This window comes from Colossoma macropomum, unplaced genomic scaffold (assembly GCF_904425465.1).
Source record: "Colossoma macropomum unplaced genomic scaffold, Colossoma_macropomum, whole genome shotgun sequence".
NCBI classification, from domain to species: domain Eukaryota; kingdom Metazoa; phylum Chordata; class Actinopteri; order Characiformes; family Serrasalmidae; genus Colossoma; species Colossoma macropomum.
In genome coordinates this window covers 35,920,288-35,945,483 of record NW_023494788.1, presented here as the reverse complement: position 1 = coordinate 35,945,483, position 25,196 = coordinate 35,920,288, and the positions used below count along the sequence as shown (strand labels likewise).

The 25,196-nt window shown below is 39.1% G+C and overlaps 1 protein-coding gene across 6 annotated transcripts in view; it reads right to left on the bottom strand.

The window, feature by feature from the left end:
* gria2b (glutamate receptor, ionotropic, AMPA 2b) overlaps positions 1-25,196 on the bottom strand; it is a 68,633-nt gene that overhangs the window by 27,064 nt on the left and 16,373 nt on the right. For all 6 annotated transcript variants that reach the window (XR_005007191.1, XM_036569264.1, XM_036569259.1 and 3 more), the window contains exon 3: positions 8,211-8,450. Coding sequence is in view for 5 of the 6 variants with exons in the window: in XM_036569264.1 (XP_036425157.1) it covers positions 8,211-8,450 (240 nt within the window). In the remaining variant the exon portion in view is untranslated. The remainder of the gene's footprint in view (positions 1-8,210; positions 8,451-25,196) is intronic.

Sequence of the window (25,196 nt, the reverse complement as noted above, 5' to 3'; positions counted from 1 at the left end):
GTCTGAAAGATTAACCTCTTTAACTCTTAGGGTTTGTATGTGGGTCCATATTTAACCTCAAAAGACTGATGAACTGAATTAACTTCAAACAGATATATATTTTCTACGTAACTTTGCTGATGGAACAAAATCTCCTCTCATTTTTTGTAATTTTTATTATTTTTTTTTTTACCTGATTTGAAAACTGCCCTGCGAAGGACTGGCGACCTGTCCAGGGTGTTTACCGCCTTCCGCTCAATGAACGCTGGGATAGGCTTCAGCTCCCCCCCACGACCCAGAAGGATAAGTGGTCAAGAAAACGTGTGTGATTTGAAAACACCAGCTGTCCTATACACTGAGTCAAAAATTTGATGATGAATGGACCAATAGAAATGGTTCAAAATTAGCTGGGAAAAGTCTCATTCCATATTAAAAGTTACTCAAACATTTTTTCTAGTTAGCGTATACATTACAAACATAGTTTGGTGCTAAGGGGGCCTCCGAGCTGTACGTAATCACATACCCCATCCCTACAACCCCTCTTCCAACCCAGGAATGTAAAATTACAGCAAACAGGCCACTTGTGGGGTGCTCCTGTGAGGTGGAATGCATCTTTCTCTCTAGTATTATTTTGACCCGTACATGCGTTTACCAGGGTGTTAATTATCTCCTCACTATTTAGGATTGCTGCTACTAGATTTCATGTTGACTCTGTCATTGCCTGCATCCGTATGGGATAAAATCACACATTGAAAAAACAAGATGGGGGCTCCCGAGTGGCGTCTAGCCGTTGGTCCTATCATCAGGAGATTGCAAGTTCGATCCCTGGTGATGCTACAGCCATCCGTAGCCGAGAGTCCAAGAGAGCATAACTGGCCTCGCTCTCTGGGTGGGCAGGATGGCCCCTCCCTCTCCCCCCATCACCCAACGCGATGCTGGTCAGCGCAGGCATCCGTTAGCTGACGTAACAGATCTGGCGGTTGGCGCTTTCCTCCGAGCACGTTCAGCTGTCCAATGACGTTGCGTGAGCGGCAGTTCGAAAAGAAGCGGCGGCTGGCTTCACAGGTCTCGGAGGAAGTTAGCCTTCGCCCTCCTAGCGTTGATAGTAGATGTGTAGATCGTGTGATTGGGGGAGTCCTAACTAGCGGGTGGAATTGGAGACGACTAAATTGGGGAGAAAATTGGGTAAAATTTTTTTAAAAAATTAGAAAAAACAAGATGGTGCAAGTGCCCTGATGACATCAGATTTCACTCCATATTGTCAGGTTTCATTACAAAATCTCGAACACACAGCGGCGACAAACCTTGGCGAGGACAGCAGGGAGAGAGCCGCAAGTGGGGAGGGGGCGGAGCGCATAGCCCAAGCTCCGCTGATGAATGCGGGTCACGCGAGTGACGTCATGAGGAGGAGGACGAGGACGATGGTGCCAGTCACGAGAGACACCAAGGCAAGGAGTGAGTCCCGAGCTCCGCCGCCCGGGCCCCGCCCCCTGTGCCGCAGCGAGGCCGCTTCAGGGTACCTTATGTTCGACCCGGGCGGCCGCGCTGCAAGCTGGGGGCGGTGACGAGGCGGAGCAGTGAGCTCTCGTTCCTTCTCAGCTCGGGTGCTCACGCTGCCCTTAATGAGAGCTGATGCTAATGTGGCTGGCAGCGTGAGCGCCTTTTGAAAGAGCTGAGAGGGAACAGAGTGAGAGAGGAGAGGGACACGCAGCAGCAACAAGGAGCTGAAAAGCTGTGAGGATAAAGGCCTGAAAAGTCTAGCTGACTGAAGCCATTGAAAAGTGGCCAGCCTAGGTTTTGTTTTGTATTGATTTGATGTCTGAGTTTGGTGTGAATTAAAGTAGATATGGCTGCTGCAAACCTGAATCCTGCCTCCAGCGTCCACCTTGAGCCCTTGGTAGCACATGCGGTGCTACATACCTGTTACCCTTTACGTTGTGTGTAAATTTCATGATGAATGGACTAAAAGAAATGACTCAAAATTACTTGAAAAAATGTCTGGTTCCATTGACTTAAATTAAAAGGAAAGAAGGTTTTTTCCTTCTCCTGTAAAGTTACCATTTTGGATACAAGGTTTTTTCTCACAACAGCGATATGTGTATACACTGAAAAAAGCACTAGCGCATTTCAGAATGAATGTGAGAATGTTTCTCTTTGTTTTGGGGGAAATGCATTTGAACTGTGATAGTGTCCTCTGTGTCTGGAGGAAGTTAATCCTCTTACAAGAGTTACAGCAGGTCTCTAATTGCAATTAAAGACAGATTGGATTGTTCTTTGCTCTTTTCTTCAGTGAAAACCTGCTTTGTCTGGCTAGAAAAGCCAGGCGGTTATTAACCGCATCTCACTGCTGTTCTTTTTGTTTTTGCTGTTCTTAGGTCTAGTGGAGCATCTTTAGAGTTTTTTCTATAATCAGAAACAAGAAGGAGGAGACTCTCACTCTGATCCTAATCCACGACCTCTCCATAAGTGGGGTGGCTAATTAATTCATCCTCACACCTCAGACGAGGCGCTAAGGCTCAGCTGGTGTGGCTGAAATAGACAATGAGATTATATAACGTAATGGATCAATGAGCATAAAGGCTGCAATATGAGAACACAAAGAGATGGACAGAAACCGAAGCTCATTAACCAGCTCAGAAGAATAAGTACTATTGGTGTGAAGTGAAAAATCGATACAAATAGAAAGAGAAAAATGAGATGAAATGAAGGACTCAGGACTTTCACGGCGTCTGTTCTGCTCTCGTATTCTCCAGCGTTTAGGATAATAGCTGCTTCTCGATTTGTCTCAGCTTGCTGTCGTTGCTGTCGTCGCTCTCTCTCTTTCTCTCTCTGTCAGTGCAGTTCAATTCATGGTGCTCTTTATTGGCATGGCAAGCTTGGGTTATGAACAATAAAGTAAGAAATTGAACACGATGGAGCCTCTAAGCAAGCAAAAGTGAGACATGCATGGGAAGTTTTGCAAAAGGCAGTAAATTAAAAAGAAGTGAAAAAGTGAGAGTGGTGGAAGGTAAACTAACAGGACTGCGTGTAAATATGTGTCGGGACATATGCGAGCAAGCAGGAAAACTTGCTGCCATGACAGCAACAACAGCAAACCACATACTGTTGTGCAAGAAGAGTTACTCTAAACTTATTTTAGCATTGTCGTACTGATCATAATGTAATTAAATATGGAAACTTTCAAAATAAAACCTACTACTATGATAAGACACAATGTCGAGTTTATTTGCAGAAAAAGCAAACAGGCTATTGCTGAAACTCATGAAAACCATGCTGATGACTATTAGCACCGTTAGGAATAAAACATGATGGAAATTGGCCTCATGGTTGCCATTGGATACTAGTATGGAATGATCAAATGTATCTGGAATCAGTCCCAGAACACCAGATTAATCGATCAAAATCCTTTACACTGTGATTTCAACCCACCAGGAAAACACAAAATATTGTACGTGACTACTGGACATCACCAGAAAAACACAGAAAAACACAAGTAAACATCGAGTTTACTCAGGCTCATTTCACACTCTACTTGTATGTTTAATGGGACTTTGAGCATCATTTAGTGAATTTATTGTGTTTATTATCAGCTAACTAATCCTTCACAAACTCACTGCTGTCCAGATAAAAGTTACGAGGTGAAATACAATGTGATCAGGCTAGTGGTTTTATTAAAATATGGTGACATATCCCCGAATAAAGAATTATAAAAGATGTAGGTAGGTGGAGCTCATAAAGTGGTCAATGAATGGAAGTACAAGGTCAGCGCTTCTAATAAAGTGGCCACAGAGTGAAAGCACAGGGCAGGTGTTTCTAACAAAGTGGCCAGTAAATGGAAACACAAGGTAAATGTTTCTAATAAAGTGGCCACTGAGTGGATACACAAGGTAGGTGTTTCTGATAAAGTGGCCACTGAGTGGAAGCACAAAGTAGGTGTTTCTTATAAAGTGGCCAGTGAGTAGAAGCACAAGGTATTTCTAATAAAGTGGCCAGTAAGTGGAAGTACAAGGTGGGTGTTTCTAATAAAGTGGCCAGTGAGTGGAAGCACAAGGTGGGTGTTTCTAATAAAGTGGCCAGTGAATGGAAAAACAAGTCAAGTGTTTCTAATAAAGTGGCCACCGAGTGGAAGCACAGGGCAGGTGTTTCTAACAAAGTGGCCAGTAAGTGGAAACACAAGGTAGGTGTTTCTAATAAAGTGGCCACTGAGTGGATACACAAGGTAGGTGTTTCTGATAAAGTGGCCACTGAGTGGAAGCACAAAGTAGGTGTTTCTAATAAAGTGGCCAGTGAGTAGAAGCACAAGGTATTTCTAATAAAGTGGCCAGTAAGTGGAAGTACAAGGTGGGTGTTTCTAATAAAGTGGCCAGTGAGTGGAAGCACAAGGTATTTCTAATAAAGTGGCCAGGAAGTGGAAGTACAAGGTGGGTGTTTCTAATAAAGTGGCCAGTGAATGGAAAAACAAGTCAAGTGTTTCTAATAAAGTGGCCACCGAGTGGAAGCACAGGGCAGGTGTTTCTAACAAAGTGGCCAGTAAGTGGAAACACAAGGTAGGTGTTTCTAATAAAGTGGCCACTGAGTGGATACACAAGGTAGGTGTTTCTGATAAAGTGGCCACTGAGTGGAAGCACAAAGTAGGTGTTTCTAATAAAGTGGCCAGTGAGTGTTTAAAATCACTATATAAGTTCATTAGTTTACTGGCAGTACTTACACTGTCCACTCATTCTTAGCCTAATTAAACACGTTTCATTACAACATACTTGTATTAGTTGGACCAATTCCCAAAGGATGCTCACTAATACTGCATACTCTCACTCTCTCTCTCTCTCTCCCTCTCTCTCTCTCTCCCTTTCTCTCTTTCTCTCCCTTTCTCTCACTTGCATCTTAAAGTGCTTTACAAGAAAGAGACAAATAACAGCATTATGTGAAGAACAGAACAAATGAGAGAAAATAACAATTTGATAAAAAAAGGGTTCTTTGCATCGTGAAAGGTTCTTTAGATTGATGGAGAATGTATTGTAAATGGTATATATAGAAGCTTTTTGAGAAGGATTCTCTATAGCACCAAAAATGGTTCTGTTGTAGATGGTTCTACATAGAACCTTTTTGAAAAGGGTTCTATATAGCACCAACAAAAGTTCTGCTATTGTTACAAGCTCATAACACCAGCAGAACCCTTTTTGGTGCTATAGTGAACACTTTTCCAAAAGGTTCTTTATAGAACCATCTACAGCACATTTTCTATCAATCTGAAGGACCCTTTAATCATGCAATGGTTATTTGAGTGTTCATGGCTCTATCTAGAACCATTTTCTTTACTAAAGAACCCTTAAAGAACCATCTTTTTAAAGAATGTACGACACACAATTGGAGTGTGATGTCACCTTTAAACATGACAGAGAGACAGAACGAGAGAAAGAGTGAGAGAAAGAGTGAGAGAGAGAGAGAGAGAGAGAGAGAGAAAGATTGAGAGAGAGAGGGCTAGGGGGTTGGGGTGGGGTTGGAGTGGTCCATGGCAGAAAATAGAAACTGAGACACAATGTCCGGCGTGTCGAGCATACACAAACAAGAACATCTAAGACCAACACAGCCCTCAGCAAACTGTTCACTCTGACCTCCAGCACCAAACAGACCATTTGTTTATTGCAGCCGAGGCATTTGGCAGAATTTATTATCTGGCTAATTCAGTTTACATCTTTCTCTGACCACAAGAGACGCACCAAAAGAGATAAGAGTCTGCCAAAGACAAACATTCTGCCAAGATTGGCTCTGTCGTCAGAAACTGACCACTGATGAAGGACTAGAGGATGGCTAACACAAACTGTGCATCGACACATGGACTACAGTCCCTAACTGTACACCAGCAAGACAGGGGTTTCTAATAAAGTGGCAAGTTTTTTGACACTATCCTTCTAAAACTGCAGTCGTTATCATATTATTTTTTTATTTGTTTTGTTTTTATCTACAACAAAAACGTACAACATTTCTTTAAAAACATTACACACAAAAATCAAAGTTTTGATCGATATTTCATGTACTGAAAGATCAACAAGAAGTTATCAAATAATAATTTATTATAATAATTAACAAAGTAACACAAAGCTTCATAGCACATACATAAGCATTGAATAACACATTTATATTTAAAAAGCAACATTTGAATATTTATAAACAGCTTATGACGGTATTACAAGATGAGATTAAATATTTTATGAAGTAAATAACATTGTGTTGAGGCCCTTAAACTAAAGTGTTACATTTATAAAACTGTTATGAAGAACTTGTAATGCTAGTTGTAAACATGATATACTGTATGCACAGGTATGTAGGCAAACATATGCATGGAAATAATCACACAAGTTTGAGGCTATCAGAATCTTCCACAGAAATTATATGTTGTGTACTTGATTTAATTATTTTTATTAAGAAGCATCTTATTGATGGTTTCAAAGGTGTTCCTATCTTAAATAGTTCCATTACTGGAGTGTGTTATTAACATACCAATTTAATGTAGGCACCTTAGTTTATATAAAAAAATTTAAAAAAAATAATGTATAGCCATGCCTTATTAACTCACGGGAACAAGATTCTAATGCGTGGCCATGACTTAGTAGGACATGGAAATGAGATAATTAAGTGGTGGCCATAACTTAGTAATCTCGTTAAGTTGAATACTTATTAACTCCCCTGGTATATGTGTCTGCAACCAAATTGGTTTTATATTTAGAATCTACATTTTTGAATGGTAATGTGCTTTGATAAAATGTTGATACTTGAGTGCTTCCAAATGATAATACATTTATTTCTCAAGAATATTCAGAAAAAAAAGGAATCTACTTTTCTTCAGTTCCACTGTAGCCATTAATATTGAGTTTCTAATAACCTTTTTTGGGACTGTAATTTGATCAGCAAACTGCCCACTCTGACCTTGAGCACAATCCAGATCATTTTTTTTATTGCAGCCAAGACATTTGCCTGAATTCATTTCCTAGTTTAATGAAATTTAAATCTTCCTCACTGAACTATGAGCGAAGCACAGCTCCACACTTTACACTCAATTCTCTTCAGTTCCCTTCAAGTGGAGACTCTTGAATAAAGTTCAGCATTGTGCTCTCCTGCATTGTCAGCTGTTTTTGATATTGGTCTGTTTCTGTTTCTTGTTTTTTGGATTGCCCTTCAACTGCAAGTCAAATACTGTGTTTGATTTTAATCTGTGCGCATCTAATTTGTTCTCATAGCATGACATTTACAGAAATCTTAAATTATTGGCTAAAACATCTAAGGGCTTTTTCACACTAGGGCCGTTTCAGTGTCTGAAGTGGACTGAGTCATGGTTTTCTGTGCATATGTGAACACAGCAAATGAACAATTGATTTGTGATTCGATTGATATGTGCATTGTGAAAATAAAATGGCCCCAGTCCGCTTTTGCTTTGCTTTATGGTGAAGACCTCGAGGCTCAGCGTTCACACAGCCACAGTCTTCAGCACTTCAGCAGGTAAAAACAGACCACCAAGGATCATTTATAAGGTTCTACTCAGGGTAAAGCATGTCTGTGGTCTGTGACAGGACAGCAGCCCTGACACATTGGAGCGATAATATGCGAGAGCCTGTGCGACTGTAAAGGCTCATGCTGGGCGCGCACGCAATGCAGAGCTTTAAGCTGCTTTCACACTGAATGCTGAATGAATGAAAATTCACCCCTGCTCTATCAAATACGCTATTTCAGTGCAGAAGCGGATTTTTGCCAGGTGGTGCTCGGTGAGGAGCGCAGACGAAAACGGAACCCACTGCAGCAGACATGCAGGGTCTGAGCTAATTGAGTTGTGGTCTGAACAAGAAGTGGTCTGAGATCTCAAAACACCAGAAAGAAAGCTGAGTCCTCTTCATAGTTCAGTTACATTGCAAACACAAAAAGAACTGAGGTCATTTGCAGTTGGCTCCCTGTTTAGGTTCACTTTAACAGAACATAGTTTGGTTCATCTAAATAGAACTATATGTGAAAACACCATAAAAGACCCTTTTGGTGAACAGCATTTAAATCCACATTTTAAAAGATATTAATGTATTTAAAATAAAAAAAAGTGGCAGATGTGGCAAATGATTCCAAACTTTTGAATAATGTATATTAGAATAACTATGACCACAGCATTGATAAATCACATTATTAATGGTAAAGGCTTGGATACATTTTTGGGTAGGATACATTTTAGTGGAAATCCAGCAGGCTCTTACCTCGGTCACTGTCGTACAGGTAGGCGAATTTGTCCCACTTGTAGTACTCGATGAGGCTCAGCAGAGGCCCTTTGATGTCCGGCCTCATCTGGAGGATGAACTGCTGGGTGCCGTCCAGCGGGAAGCTGGGGGTGATGAAGGAAACGTGCAGCGTCCCGCAGAACGACGTTATCGTGTTCACCGACTTCTTGTCGTAGAATCCAAAAATAGCATAAACTCCTCTGGAAAACTGCGAACAGACTGGAGAAACAGAGACGATTACAACATGATATTAAACACCACCCGACATACGGTCATATGCAAAAGTTTAGGTACCCCTAGTCAAATCACACATCTGTACACTGTAAGAAAGAAGACACTTTTAAAAAAGACGGTTCTTCAAGGGCTCTTAGGGATTGGCTCTAAGTAGAACCATAAATTCTATAAAGAACCATTTTGTGCTTAAATAGTTCTTTGCATGGTGAAACAGCTGATGGTGAACGTGTTGTATATGGTTCTATACAGCAACAGAAAGCGTTCTGCTATTCTTATGTCAAGCTGCTGACAATATAAAAAACATTTTTGGTGCTATATGGAACCATTATACAGCACATTTTCCATCAATCTCAAGAACCCTTTCACGATGCAAAGAACCCTTTAATCATGCATTTTTCTTTACTAAAGAGCCCTTCAAGAGCCATTATTTTTTGTGTAGTTAATTATACAGGTCATGTTTGATGTCTTTATATTTGCTCTGGAGCTACAAGTCAATCATTGCAATGTATTGAACTCTTTAACTATCGCAATTAATTTTAAATACATCTTTTCATTTTTTCATTTTATTTTATTTTGACATATAAAATACCATCTGCTACATTCACTACAAATAGAAACATGGCTAAGAAAAAGAATTAACTAATTATCAGCATATTTATAAATCACATTCAATCATCAGGTGCTGATCTGTAGTGATGAGGTTGAGACTGGTGGAAAAATAGTGCTTTTGTTTATTTGAATTATCAAGTTTTTATACCTATTAGAGCCTATTACACACTCCTATCTATGAACAGCTCAGCTAGTTTGCATTGAAGTCACCAGTAGTTACTGAATAATAAGCCTTAGTATGTAATAGGCGTGGGAATCTCTAGGCACCTCACGATTCGATTCGATTACGATTCAGAGGGCTGCGATGCGATTATAAAACGATTATCGATGTGCATCTTTTTTTCTATATAGCATTTATATTTTCTCACTGTGTGAGCTCAAGTTTCAAGTTCAAGTTTCAAGTTTATTTGTCACTTGCACAACATGTCAGGACATTTATGCATTAAAATGCTTGTGGTGAGGCTCAGCTAATCACTCTACAGAAAGTAAATAAGTAAAAATTAAAATACAAGAAAAAACAACTGAAATATATTAAATATTCACAAAATACACACAAAATATACACAGAATGTAGAGACAATATACATTTTAAAGTGACTAAGTGACTCGGTGTTATTGTTATTTAAAGTGACTTGGTACTTTTAAAGCAAAGTATTTGTAATGATCCATAATGAATTTACTTCCAATATCTTTTTTATAAAACAAATGGAAGTGATGTGGCAAGTGAACTAGAAGGCTCTCATTCAGTGCTCTTGTTTGGAGCACGAGAAGCTGCTGCCACTCATCTGGGATAAAATGTGCAGTTACGGTGAAATAAGATCCAGTGGCAGTGGACGTCCACGCAGCACATGTTACAGCTATTCTACCCATTTTCTTTAGTGATTTTATAACTTCGGTTTTGGTCTCATTGTAGAGACGGGGGGAATCGCTGTGTCAGTAAAGTATCTTTGAGATGGGACGTGTGCAACATAGCGTGTGCATACAGCCGCTTTCCTCCCATTCACGCACCCCTAGTATGTAATAAGCCTGATCATTTTGCTCATAGAATTTGCCATGACAAAAACACTTTTACTCACTAACTATATCACATTTTAAAGGTAAATTTAATTTATAATCTGTTAATCTGTAATCCTATGCAGGATGGCATCAGGTGTTCTGTAATTAATCATCAGCAGCATATTGAATATATTCCTTTAGTCACTATAAGGGCTCAGAGATTTCATTTCTTCTGTTTTTTGGGACACTCCTACTAGGATTAGCCCAGCAGGTAAGCCACATCTTAGATATGAGTACTTTGGCTGAGTCAAACTTTTGCTGAGTGTTTCATAAAGTCATCTTAATCACAATAATTTCCTGAGATGCTACAGGTGCAAAAATGTCACTGGGGCAGTACCCCTCTTGTCACTGGGGTGGTACCCTCAAGGGTACATCTCAGTACCTTTAGTCAGGGAACATAATTGTATCATAATCCGTTGAAATTATATTTCCTAAACTGTACTGACTCCACACACCCCGTCTCGTCTCCAGGCTTTTTATGTTGTTGTTCTGTTTTAAAACATTCGGTTATGAAAAGGTACAAATATGTACTTTTCACCTGGAAAAGCTTATTTAAGGTTTACAATTGGACCTTAAAACCACTGTTGTACCTTTGAGGGAACATTTACATTGTCCCACAGATACTGTGATGGCTTTGCAGTACTGTCATCTCTAATAAAATTATGAGCAGATCGTATATGGAAAAAAGGGGAAATCAATTAAATTCGACATGTCACTAAAAACATGCTCTGAATCTATTCAAATGAGAGTGTCATTATTGAGTAAAATTCTAGTTTAAACTACAATGAAAATGCTAAATTAAGTCAGCTGAACCTCATGCAGTCACATGTTCTTGCCATCTGTAGAAGACCAGTATTATTCGGCTGTGGCCAAACGGCAAAAACTATCAAGTTAAAGATGCGTATTCAAAAAACAGCACAGTTGTTTTTCTGGTTACCATAGCTACTGCATGCTTCAAACCACTATTGTTTTCCAGATGCTAAATGCAATTTCACTATGATGGATTTTCTAAAGCCTTGCATTAGGATTAGGGGACATTTCCCCTAATCGTGGGCCCCAATGATCACACAACACCTCCCAACAGGAATGCACCTATTCACAGGGCACTCAGTTGGCACCTGTTTATCCACACAAAGTAAAAAATACAGCAGCTTTCTTGGAAAAAGCAGGCAAGTACATTCTGGGATAAGTTTAGCAGCAACAGTGTTCACTAGCGATTTTTGAAATGCCATCTTTACTCAGAAAAATACCTCTGGTTGAGTTTTCTGAACATAATATATGCTTAATGAAAGGTTCAAGTTTATTTAGAGGAAAACAGTATCATGCAAACATTTTTGCACCAAATATTATTGACAGTATTACTTTTGAAATACTGCCAAAGACCACAAATTTTGTTTTTCCAGTACAATTCAAATTATTCATGTAGCACTTTGAGGAAATGATGTTGTAACAATTTTTAAAATTAAGTTTATAGTTTTCAAGATATGAAGGTCCAAGTCGAATGTAACAGTATGAGGAAAAACTCTCTAAGAGCATGAGGAAGACTCACTGAGAGGAACCAAGACTCAAAAGGAGAACCTCCATAAGAGCATGAGGAAGACTCACTGAGAGGAACCAAGACTCAAAGAGAGCCCCCATAAGAGCATGAGGAAGACTCACTGAGAGGAACCAAGACTCAATAGGAGAATCTCCATAAGAGCATGAGGAAGACTCACTGAGAGGAACCAGGACTCAATAGGAGAACCTCCCTAAGAGCATAAGGAAGACTCACTGAGAGGAACCAAGACTCAATAGGAGAACCTCCCTACGAACATGAGGAAGACTCACTGAGAGGAACCAGGACTCAAAAGGAAAACCTCCCTAAGAACATGAGGAATAACCAAGACACAAAAGGAGAACCTCCCTAAGAGCATGAGGAACACTTAATGAGAGGAACCAAGACTGAAAAGAAAACCTATTGTGCTCTGGGCTGCAATAGCAAAACAACAGCAAAGCAGTAAAATAACAATAACATCAATAACAAAACACACAGCAAAAGAAATACATAAGTTGAGAAAGTTAAAATAAAGCAATAAGATGAGTCTCATCATTAGATGGCAGCATTCAGATTAGCCAATGAAAAAAAAAAGACTAATTCTACAAGACTATTAAATAGACAATTAAAGACAATAAATATAAAAAAGTGAGAATATGAAAACTAATTGAGCTAAATGTGCTGTATTTATATTCAGTATTTCTATACCTCATTAGTTATGTGTACATGTTAACATGAACAGTACGTAACTCTTTGTATTCCCTTGTTGTGATGTCATCAGTCATCAGAACTTTAGAAGTTAGAAGAGTTTCAGTGTAAGCTTTTATCAATAGTTTGGAAAAGAAAACTGTCAACATCATGATTTAGACAAAATAAGATACTTTGATGAACCTGAAGCTGAGGGTTGTAGCTACATACACACAAAGCATCAACACTGAGTAGCTTTACGATAAACTGAGCCTGTGCAGGTATTTTTGGTATTTTTTCTTGCTTAGTTGTAAAGAAACAGTGAGAAGATTCAAGTTTTGGAAGAAGGTGTCCCCAAACTTTTGGGGGTATATATTATTCATACCTAGTGCTGTGTGTTTGAGGTGAGGCTGAGGGTCAGCAGAGGTGAGTGTGGGCAGTTGGAGAGTATTGACTGAGCGTAGGCGTGAACAGATGTATTGACGAGGTGAGAGAGAGGAGCAGGAAACGCCGCTGAGGTGGTTTTAGATAAATCCAATGATTCATTTCCTCTCCAGCTCACACACACACTCTCCGACAGAGTCGTCTGCGTTTGTACCATCGCGGCCTGCGTTCCCTGCTGCTGCACAAGCTCTACAACCTGAGCGTGTATTAGTGAAGCATGAATTGTGAATATACCTGAGGAGAGTTCCGTCTTTTACAGCACAGCAGGCTGTTACATAACTCCTGCTGAAATCCTCCGTCTTTAAGTGGTAGAATGCTGGCTCGGATGATCCCATTTCATTCTTACTGTTGCCTTATTACAGCTTTATTTCAGCCTTATTACAACAGTCTCACTGCAGTCTTGTTTAAGCCTTATTATAGCCTTACACAGTAGATTATAATAGAAGCTTATTATAGTATGGCTCAGCATAGTACAACGCTGGCTCTTATGACCTCATTACATCCTTCTTTCAGTCTTATTGCAGCCTTATTTTTCCTTAATAAAGGTTTATTACAACAACCTTATTGCAATCTTATTTCAGTCTCATTACAGCTTCATTGCACCCTCAGTGTTGGTTCATTAAAGCCATATTTCAGCCTTGTTACACCCTTATATAGTAGATTATAACAGAACTTTTTAATAGTATAGCCTCAATATAGTAGAATGCTGGCTGGTATGACCCCACTACATCCTCATTTTGGCCTTATTACAGCTTTAATACAGCCACAGCCTTGTTTTAGCCTTAAATCAGATTTACTTCAGCCTTATATTCTAGTTCCATCTTTACTTCAGCTTTGTTACAGGCTTATTTGAACCTTATTACAGCCCTTTATTAAGCCAAATTACAACCTTATTATAGCCTTATTTCAGCCTTAAAATATCTTTATTTCAGCCTTACTACAGCCTTATTTCAGGCTTATAACAGGCTTATTTCAACCTGATTAGAGCTTTATTATAGCCTTATTCAGCCTGCTTTCGGTCTTAATACAGGCTTATGTTAGTCTTATTTTAGCCTTATTTCATGCACATTACAGCCTTTTATAGCCTTATTTCAGCCTTGTGGTAGCTTTATTTGAGATTTATTTGAGCCTTATTGATCCCAATTTCAGCTTCAATATGGTTTTATTTCAGCCATGTTACAGCCTTATTTCACCCTTATTTTAGCTTTATTTCTGACTTATTTCACTTTTATTACATACTTATTTCATGTCTATTACAGCATTATTATAGCCTTACTTCAGCCTTGTTTTATCTTTATTTCAAATTCATTTCAGTCTTATTTCAGCCTTATACAAGCAGATTAGATTGTTATTATAGCCTTATCCCGGCCTTATTTCAGCCCCATTACAGCCTTTTTATAACCTTATTTTAGATTTATTTTAGGCTTATTTCAGCATTATCACAGCATTATTTCAGCCTTAGTGTGGAACAGTAAGCATGAACAGTGAAAATAGGCTATCTGAGGAGAGGGCCACCTTTTACAGTAGAGCAGGCTGTTATGTAACCTCTTGCTCTTGTTCTCTGCCTTTAAGTAGTAGAATGCTGCCTCTTATGACCCCATTTCATGATCTTAATCATCTACGACAGTCTGAGATGACCTACACTCCAAAGAGAGCATTCCTTGTACTGTGAGTTTGGAAACACATGGTAACTGAACCTCTGTGACCCCCCCAACTAAAGTGCCTCTTTCTTTCGGACTGCCACCAATCCACTGCAAACAAAAATAATGGCATGTAAAATTTGATTTTTACTAATCTGAGCCTTCTTGATCTTATTAGTGAAACTTTTTAGTGACTTTTAGAGATAATTTTACCATCGCGACATGTGCGTCCGCCCCTTTGTACAAACAACACACCATAAATCACCAAATGAATGAGTTTTACTGAGTTCAAACATTTAGTATGTTTGTATGACTCAGGCAGCTAAGCGTGAAAGAACATGGAGAAGCTCAGAGAGTCAATCTTTCCACCGCAGCTGAAGAATGTCTCGCTGAAATGTTTAATTAAGAGAGAAATACTATGCCATTCGCTGAGACAGAGAGAAGGACGGCTATTAAAGATCCTTTCACATATGACTGCTTTCCAATGACATCAGGCTATTAGCATGCTGAAAGAGGAGCGAGGAATGGCGCGTGAGGCTAAATTACTTTATGTTGTTGATAGCTGATGCTTCATTTTTTTTCTCTCAGACTACATTTAAGTCCTCTCAGAGCAAAAAAAAACACATTATCATTTGAAGTACTTTGTCCACCTGCAGGCTCTACTTTTCTATTTTAAAAAGTGCATCCATATATTAGCTCAGGAATAATCTGGAAGGAGCATATGGAATTTACTAATGCAAGTGCTGTAGGCTTATATCAAACAATAAGCCAGTCTCTTCAAATTAAACACAGTCAAGGCCTATTAACACAATAGCTTTTAAGGTGTGCAGCACGAGGCCTGGCCACCAGGGGATCCTATGAGCATCATTGCAAATATAATTGCAATAAAAGCAACTTGTCTTGAAGGACATTTCTTGTAGATTTACTTTATCTGAGCTCTGCAGTGAGTTTTGTTCTACATTGCCTCTAACATCATGGAAACAGTTGTAGCAAAACAATGGAATGGGTATAGCGTAACCATGGAAACATGTGTAGCATAACTATGGTGTGGGTGTAGCGTAACCATGGAAACAAGTGTAGCATAATTATGAAGTGTGTGTAGCATAACCATGGAAACAAGTGTAGCATAATTATGAAGTGCGTGTAGCATAACCATGGAAACAAGTGTAGTATAAATATGGAGTGGATGTAGTGTGACCATGGAAACAAGTGTAGAATAGCTATAGAATGGGTGCAGCATAACCATGGATACAATTGTAGCAAAACAATGGAATGGGTATAGTGTAAACATTGAAACATGTGTAGCAGAACTATGGAGTGGATGTAGCATAACCATGGAAACAAGTGTATATATATATATATATATATATATATATACATTTACTGTATTTAAACACTGCTGAACGTCCCCTAATTGCTTGAATACATAGCCCACATTCCCTGAGTCAGCCCACCCACATCCCCTGGAAACCTTAATATGACCCAAAACCGAACTGGCTTTAACTGGTAAGAGATGTAGACTGGTCAGCAGGAAGTCATGATGAACGCTGTCTACCGCTATACTGCTATAAAAACTGCCCTTGTGGGATCATAGCTGGTTAACCTTGAAAGAGAGAGATGGGGGGGACTCCTGGAGTGGTATATTTAGCTGTCCTCATTAACTGGCCTTATTTTCCTTCATCTGATACATTCTGTTCTTCCCTTCTCAAGACTGATCAAGCGTTTCATTTTTAGAGCGCACTCCGCGTTTGACAGAAATGTGTTAAAAGATTTTATTCTCATGTAACCAAAAGGTTGCTTTGAGCTATATTTAATGTTGCATTGATTACAACAACAAGCTCAAGGTAGTTTGCAAGCATTTAAATATATTTGCATATGTGAACATAGATATATATATGGCGTATTTTTATTGCTGATTATTCAGTATAAATTCTCCAGAAAAAAACAAAACAAACAAAAAAAAAACATGCAAATACAGAACCACACAAAAACTCATGCATTAATTGTTATGTAATACATGAATTGCAGGTAAAAACTAGAGCAATATTTGATAAATGATAGTTGCTTATACCTACTTCAAAGCTGCGACATATAACCTCACCTACTTTATCATGTTGAAATTAACAGGAAGCAAAAGAACAAAATAGCAAATTTTTAAAAATATATGTGTCCTGTACAACTGACACAATACAAAACTTCTTAGAATTTTGACTTGCTTCCCTAACTGAAATGGGTTTGCATGGCCGACCAGCTGCACACAAGCCTAAGATCACTATGCGCAATGCCAAGCATCGGCTGGAGTGATGTAAAACCTGTTGCCACTGGACTCTGGAGCAGTGGAAACGTGTTCTCTGGAGTGATGATCTGGCAGTCCGGTAGATGAATCTGAGTTTGGTGGATGGCAGGAGAATGCTATGTAAAGGAATGCACAGTGCCAAGAGTAAAGTTTGGTCAAGGAGGGATAATGGGCTGGGGCTGTTTTTCAGAATTTGGGCCCCTTAGTTACAGTGAAGGGTGATGTTAATGCTACAGCACACAAAGACATTTTGCACAATTATATGCTTCCAATTTTGGACAGCAGTTTGGGGAAGGCCCTTTCCTGTTCCAGCATGACTGTGCCCCTGTGCACAAAGCGAGGTCCATAAAGACATGGCTTGTTGAGTTTGTGTGGAAGAACTCCAGTGGCCTGCAAAGAGACCTGACCACAACCTCACCGAGCACCTTTGGGATGAACTGGAACATTGATCGCAAGCCAAGCCCTCTCGTCCAACATCAGTGTCTGGAGTCTGATTTCACAAATGCTCTTTTGACTAAATCAGCACAAATTCCCACAGACACACTCTTGTAGAAAGTTTCCAGAAGGGTAGAGGCTGTTATAGCTGCAAAGGGGGAACAACTCCATGTTAACACCCATGGTTTTGGAATGGGATGTCCAACAAGCTCATATTGGTGTGATGGTCAGGTATCCACGTACTTTTGGCCATACAGTGTACATTTAATGCACATATCTGACCACTTTTTTCATTGCTGCGTACCCAATTATTCAATTTCTCGACCCCATAAATACTCTAGTACATATGTTAATACAAATAAACCCGAAGCCAGCGCTGTGTAAGCACCTATAATGACTGTGTGCAGTACAGTACGAGCAGCTGCATGTACAGGCCTCATACATCACACGAATACAGACAGAACTGGGTCTGCTTATCCAGCCTCATTTTCCACAACACGAAACAGGCCAAATCACCCACATCTTCCATCTTTCACAAATTATTTGATTGCGAAGGAAGGATGTGAGACAGAAATAGCTTGTCTTCTCTCCTTGGCTATTGTTTTTGTCCATCATGTTGTTCTTTTATAAGGTGCACCTGTGTCTTACTGCCGCTGACCTCCTTCCAGCTTTCTGAGCTATTTCAGAACACCCTGTCCTGCCCTTGCACAACTTTTCAGCAAGCGTTAGTTTACTCGGGTATTCATTTGTTTATATTGGCTGAGAGCTCACAGTTTGCCTAATTAAACGCTTGTTTGTTTGCACGAGGATTTTGTCTCCACCTCCTCCAGTGAGTTCTAGATCAAGGTGTAAGGTCTCCTGTAGTCTGATTGTGGGGGGTGTAGATTTGGTTTATGAAATGGATTTTTTTGCTGATCCACTTTTATTATAACTCTGTTTCTATCGTCCAGATAATGACAGATGGGCAGTACGAGTAGACCTGCCCTATTTACAGATTTTTCCACAACCAGATTGCTTTTAAAAAATGGGAAGGACAAGTACGGGTCTCCAGTGGAAAGTACGCTATGTTTGGTCACTTCTGAGCAGAACAAGGATGTGGATGGCCTGATTTTCGAGGCCATATTTTGCCCGCGCATACTTTTGGGGACTCATGACGAATCAACTTTTTTTTTTTTCTTAAGCCAGCCCCCCTTCCTAATTTTATTTTTAATTAGATTTTTTTAAAATATTTTTTTTCTTTTAAAATCTATTGTTTTAGTCATGTTTTTCATATCTAATCTCCTTTACTTTATGACACTTTTTAAATAATAATTTAAATGATTGAATTATTGTATTCCATCATTTGTAAAGCACTGTGAATGACCCCAGTGTATGAAAGGTGCTAGATAAATAAACTTGCCCTGCCTTGCCAATTTAGCTGTGTCCAGTTCCACTCACTAGCTAGGTCCCTTGTCAGTTGTAAGTCAATGTAAATAGATTTAGTTCCAAGCAATTTCGGGCTGTTTCTGTTGATTCACTTGCTGTGACATTTTCACACAATGTAAAGGGCAGCTGATATTTTCAATTCATATAAAAACGGTTTTGCTCCTTCAGTGAGAATATGCTAAATTGAATTCAAAACGTTTTGAAAAGCTAGGTGTCCTCATACTTTTGGTGACCAGTGGATAATGATGGTCTTTCCTAGCCGCATGCTGTAGTCATGTCAAAGTCCTAGTTACTGCTAATGACTGCCCACTTGACAGTTCAGCAACACTCCTCTTAACAAGTACCGCCTCCTTCCTCATGCATTATGCAGTGGGAACGTTTCCCAATCTGTCTAAATCTTGGGAGATTAAAAGACATTCCCATGTCTTTGGATCCTTTATTAAACCCTTACACTCCAGGCTTATAGTTCAGTTATTCTTAACTTATTATCTAATATCTACTATCTGTTACTCAGTGACTGCTAACTAATGAAATGTGCAGTTACGCATGTGAAAACTTTCAGCATTTAGCAGTGTCAGCTGTGGGAAGTTCTGTATAAATAAAACTCAACTGAGTTGAATTCCTGTAAGCTGAATATGCAAATATAATGTACAAGGTTGAGCAAATACTTTGAAAAAGTAGTGATGGCTGAATACTAAATACACTGTACTAAATGTATTCAGTAACATATTCCATTGGAATAAATTAAACAGTAACGTATTCAGCATACATTCGGAATACATTTACAACACATATTGATAAAGCACATGTGAAAAACTCAGCTGTATTTTTTATTTATTTCATACTGTTCCTCTCTGATACTGGTTGACAGTTTTGTTCATGTAATTCTTTTGATAATATGTTTTATGAAAGATTCAATTATTCAAATTAATACAAATGTGAATACAAAATTCTCAGTGTTATTTTGACTTATATCACCTGCTTCACTCCACTCCCCTTTCATGACTTAAGCCAACAATTTGCCATACCCAGTAATAAAATTTTGCGAATGTTACTCTAAAATGAGCAGCTATGTGAGTCCAGTACAGTTCCAAAGCTAAACTTATCACTCAATAATATGTCCACTACTCAGTTCAGTCATGCCTCAAAAGAGATTACTAACACTAACACAAAACTAGCTCATCACAGTGATTTATCAGTCTACTCAGGCTTTACTAGAAACTTCAGTGTTCATAAGGAGCCATTATTCAGTTCTTCTTCAGTGAAAGGCCCAATCCCATTTCACCACCTACCCCTCTGTTTTGTGCATTCATGCCTAGGGTAGGGTGACCCAAATTTTTGTTTAGATAAAGGTGTAGGGTGAAGTGTTAGGGCTACCTGGCCCTCCAATGGAGGTTTTTCAGAGGCACACCCACAAATGTGAGTATTTTTTGAGAGAAACCCACAAATGTGAGTATTTTTTCAGAGAAACCCACAAATGTAAGTATTTTCTCCTGTAAAATTTACAATAACCATTTTATTATCTTAGTTTAATTCATTTAAATGTATTATGGTCCTTTTCCTCATAACAAGAATGAAAAATATATGTTATAATAGTATGCTGATGTCTCAGTAGCAAGCTAGCTAAATTTCTCATTCCACCTTAAACAGTCCACCAGTACTGACAACTGAAGTGCCAGAATGTAAGTGCTGCTCCTTTTAAGGTGGAACGGAAAAATTTGAACAAGAAGCTGGCGAATAGCTGATTTCAGCTTCATATCACCAAAGAATTAGGGGTGGGCACTAAGAAATAATTGTTCCCTCTCTTTGAAAGCATTTGACGTCCTAAATTTCACTAAAGACCAGCAGCAAGTTTTCTAAACTTTACCCTCCTCTGCTATCACTGCGGACTGGCAGGGTCGCCTACAGAGCACCGCTAGTAGCCTGTTAATGAACTAATGTTCTTTTTTATTTGAGGGTTGTTCCATTTCAAGATTTCAACTGCTACATCTTGTAACTCCACGGGTCAAGGTGACACTCAAAAACAAGGGGTAGGGGTAAAAATAAGAAACGGGATTGGGCCTAAATCTTCACACGCTGTGTGCTGATTTTAAAATAGTTACTTAACAAGCAGTGATGGTGTTTTTTTTGAAAGATGGTGTATATTCTTTAATTTAGTGGGTCAGTATTTTAAAAGTGTTCTTCTAAAAATGCTAAAGGTAACTTTATTCTTAATATTGCCTTTACAAATGTCACTTGGACAGAATACAGACACTTCATTTCTGTATTCTCAATATGTATTCACAATGCTTGTATTCCATTGCATCCCAACTCTGGCATTGTATGTGTATGTGGTCTGTGTGCCTGAGAGAGAAAACGAGAGCGAGAGAAAGATGCTCTCCTGTGTCCCTGCAGGCAGACGGGTTAAGTGGATTGAGCTGTTCTCCCCCAGTCGCTTTCTACAACTGCTATTTAAACACAGACCCTCACTTACCTACAGTCCCTTTCTGTAGAAGAGCTTGCCCACTAAAGGCGGGTTTACACTGTGCGATAATCGTAATGACTTTAAATACTGTCAAAAAAAATAAAATAAATATGAACAAATTATTTTATCGAGGGCTACAATCAGTGGTCTTTGGATGCTTCAAGTGCTCCACAGTGAGTGATTTTCTGCCTCTAAGACCAAACACTATGACAAAGTTCTGCCAGTTTTTGAAATTTTGGTCAAAAATCTCGCTGCTATGACAAACAATTTAAAATAACCAATAAGGAGGCTCGAAACGCCATGTGGGTGAGAGAGCTGATAAGTTAAGCCAAAAACTTAACTGCCCACTAAGAATATTAGCTCATGTTATCAACCCTCTGGGGTCCACAAACTCATCTGTGTCTAAATGTTTCTATATGTGTTTCTGTATCTTTATGATAATCCAGCGCAGAAATACGGTTCAAACATTTCCTGCATCTGCAGAGTCGCCCTTTCCATTCCATCTTATCATAATATTGTATGTGACTCTCATCCGGAGTTATGAGGCTATGAAGAGGGACTGAGATACATGTCATCTGCCTCTCACCATGTAGAACTGGTGGATTTGTGTGTCTGTCTACATTTTGTATGAAACTGACCAATGGACACTCAGAAAATCACTAAGGACTGACCCATCATGCTGGAAATCCTTCATTCTTCATTCAGTCCACATAGGAGACACATGTGAAATGATGTGCAGAGAGAGTACAGCTGCTGAAGTTGCTGCAGTGGTTTTGGAAAGTAGTGATGAAGATAACGGAGCATTTTGATATGAAACATATAAGTATCATGTTATATGAAGAGCCTTTAAGGGAGAATTTAGGAAGATATGCACACATTGAGAAAATGCCCTCAGACCCCAAAGGGTTAAGCTGGCTTCTCCTTCAGTTCGCATTTTCAAAGTATTTGACTGCGTCATTAAAAACACCATGTTGCCATGTTGGTAGACAAGCTGTAACTTTGACTGATAGAGCTCATCTCACCACCATTACTGCAGCAACAGTCCTGCAGGTGGCTGAAGACCAAAAGCAAAATAGTGAAAAAAGACCAGAATGACCACAAAAACATGAAAAAATATGTGGACACTTTAGATGCAGCCTCCAAAAAACGCTACGAGAAGAAAATTACCTAGATTGACGGACTAGCCTTCTTATTCTCAGAGTTCAGTAAAATACAATCTGTGAGATTTTACAAAAAGTACATTAAATAGTATACATACACACACACACACACACACACACATATATATATATATATATATATATATATATATATATATATGTTAGGGGTGGGAATCTCTAGGCACCTCACGATTCAATTCCATTACGATTCAGAGGGCTGCGATGCGATAGTAAAACGATTATTGATGCATCTCGATGTATCTTTTTTTCTATATAGCATTTATATTTTCTCACTGTGTGAGCTCAAGTTTCGAGTTCAAGTTTCAAGTTTATTTGTCATTTGCACAACATGTCAGGACATTTATGCATTGAAATGCTTGTGGTGAGGCTCAGATAATAACTCTACAGAAAGTACAAGAAAAACCAACTGAAATATATTAAATATTAAATATACACAGAATATACACAAAATATACACAGAATGTAGAGACAATATACATTTTAAAGTGACTAAGTGACTCGGTGTTATTGTTAATTAAAGTGACTTGGTACTTTTAAAGCAAAGTATTTGTAATGATCCATAATGAATTTACTTCCAATATCTTTTTTAGTAAAACAAATGGAAGTGATGTGGCAAGTGAACGAAGGCTCTCATTCAGTGCTCTTGTCTGGAGCACGAGAAGCTGCTGCTACTCATCTGCGATAAAATGCGCAGTTACGGTGAAATAAGATCCAGTGGCAGTGGATGTCCACGCAGCACGTTACAGCTATTCTACCCGTTTTCTTTAGTGATTTTATAACTTCGGTTTTGGTCTCGTTGTAGAGACGGGGGGATCGCTGTGTCAGTAAAGTATCTTTGAGACGGGACGTGTGCAACATAGCGCGAAAGCCCTGTTTCGCAACGGCTGAGAACCGGCGTGCAGACTGCAGCTCACATAGCAGCGATGCGTTATTCGCATTTATAAGCACTTCAGTTGGTTTCCTGGTACGTTAAATCTGCAACGAGAGACTGTCAAATACTAAAAAGTGGCGAAGCTGAAGTCAGCTTCTCTTTTGAATTCTCCCGTTCCACCTTAAATGGTGCCGCATTTACATTTGGCGCCTCAGTTAGAATTTAAGGTGGAACGGGTAAATTCGAACAAGAAGCTGGAGAATAAGAAGCGACTTCAGCTTCGGAAAACAGTCGAACGTTGAGAGACATTTAACTGATCTACTTCCGAGGAAAAGTTTTCTGGCGGAGATGGGAGGAAAGCAGCTATAGTTGAGCTAAAGCTTAAAGCACAGCAAAGTAAATCTGCGCTTTCGTTTATATTGTTTAGCCTATACTAGGACATTATCACATACTGGACATTAAATGTTGCGGCTCCCACAGTGGTTTGATTTTTGTTGAAAGGTCAAAATGGCTCTTCTTATCATTTGTGTTGTGACTCCTGACCTAACCTGGCTTTTAATGCAGAGGGAGCCGGTCGGATTTCTCGCTCATCCAGTTGTGTTTTTGTTATGTGCCGCCACAGACTGTCCGGGCGCTGCACTTCCGCACTTCCAAGTTCCGCCTTTTGCGTTCCGTCAACATCATGTTATAAATTAAATATTCAGAAAATCGATTTTTGACGTTTGTGAGCAGCTAACAAGCAGCACAGCAGAGCAGCTGTTGAACGCGTCTCACTGGCTCATCTAACACCGCGTCCCAAAACACACTTGCACTTCTAATAGTATATGTGCTATTTTTACACACTATTTAGTGAGCTAGTATGTGGTTTCAGCAACAAAACAAATAAAATCAAGGCAGTACACTCAAATGTATCAGTTAATATGGTTTAAAAATGAGATTTAAAAAGTGATCAAAAAGAAAAACGTTTTACTGCCTCTGCTGGATGCTTCTTATGACTTTGTTATCACATTACAAACCGCCACAGCACTGCTGAATGAACTTGAAGTTGCCAATGGTGGCAATATGATTGTGACATCATAGCAATACCATCAATAGAGTGACCTGCAGTGAGATGGCATAGCTAGATACTGCATAGTTTAGCAGACTGACCTGAATCTCACTTTCATGAACATTCTATGTAGCCCCCTCAGCCAGAAATATCTCCAACCTCTCCTTTTAAACATTTAATAAATGTTTTTTTCTAAGCATTGTCACTATTATATCAAGGTTGTTATTTTGGCTTACGTGGCCTTATTTTTTGGCAAAAAGTAAGCACATTACATGTAATTTTCTTGCATCTATCAGCAGAAAATCTTTATCACATAATCTGATTCATGGCATGAATTCTCACAGTCTGACATTGAGTTTGGCCAAGATTTTATTCGCAGCATCCTGTGCAATGTGGCATGCAGTAAGACTACAGGTCTTGTGTAAAGTGGGCTTATCTTACAGAAGCGTTTACAGTGGCCTAAACCCAAACTAAATAAAAGTCTTATAACTGCAATAAAATCATTAAGTAGAAGTAAAGCCTTGCAAACAACATAAAAAGTCCTAAAACTACTTCAGCACTCAGGAGCACTTACAGAACTGCAGTCAAACTTCTTAGATTATGCAGCATCTATCAGCATGGATTGAGGCTTTTACAGATCTATTCACCCCTTTTTTTGGTTCCTTTTGGTCTAAAGCTTCAGATCTGGCCCCTAGCCAGCACAACAGAATCAAATAAAGAGAATCAAGAAAGCCCCAAAAAGAAATAAGAAACCAAATGTTAATAACTAATAACCTATCTATTCCTTTAAATCTGGCATGCCTGTTATTTTATTCAGGGAATTTATGCATTATAGGAGCCAGTAACATAATTTTTAAAATATGAAAATTTTTATGATCTAGGTCCCCCTTGGGTCTTTGTGGCAAAACATACCTTTAGAGAATAGTAAGGATGGGGTGCGATTTTCACATGAATACATTCCCTACAGATAGTAACACTTCAGAGGATTTCACAGGATATGGGCTGTTTGGCAAATAACCTACAGGTCAGATATTTTTTATA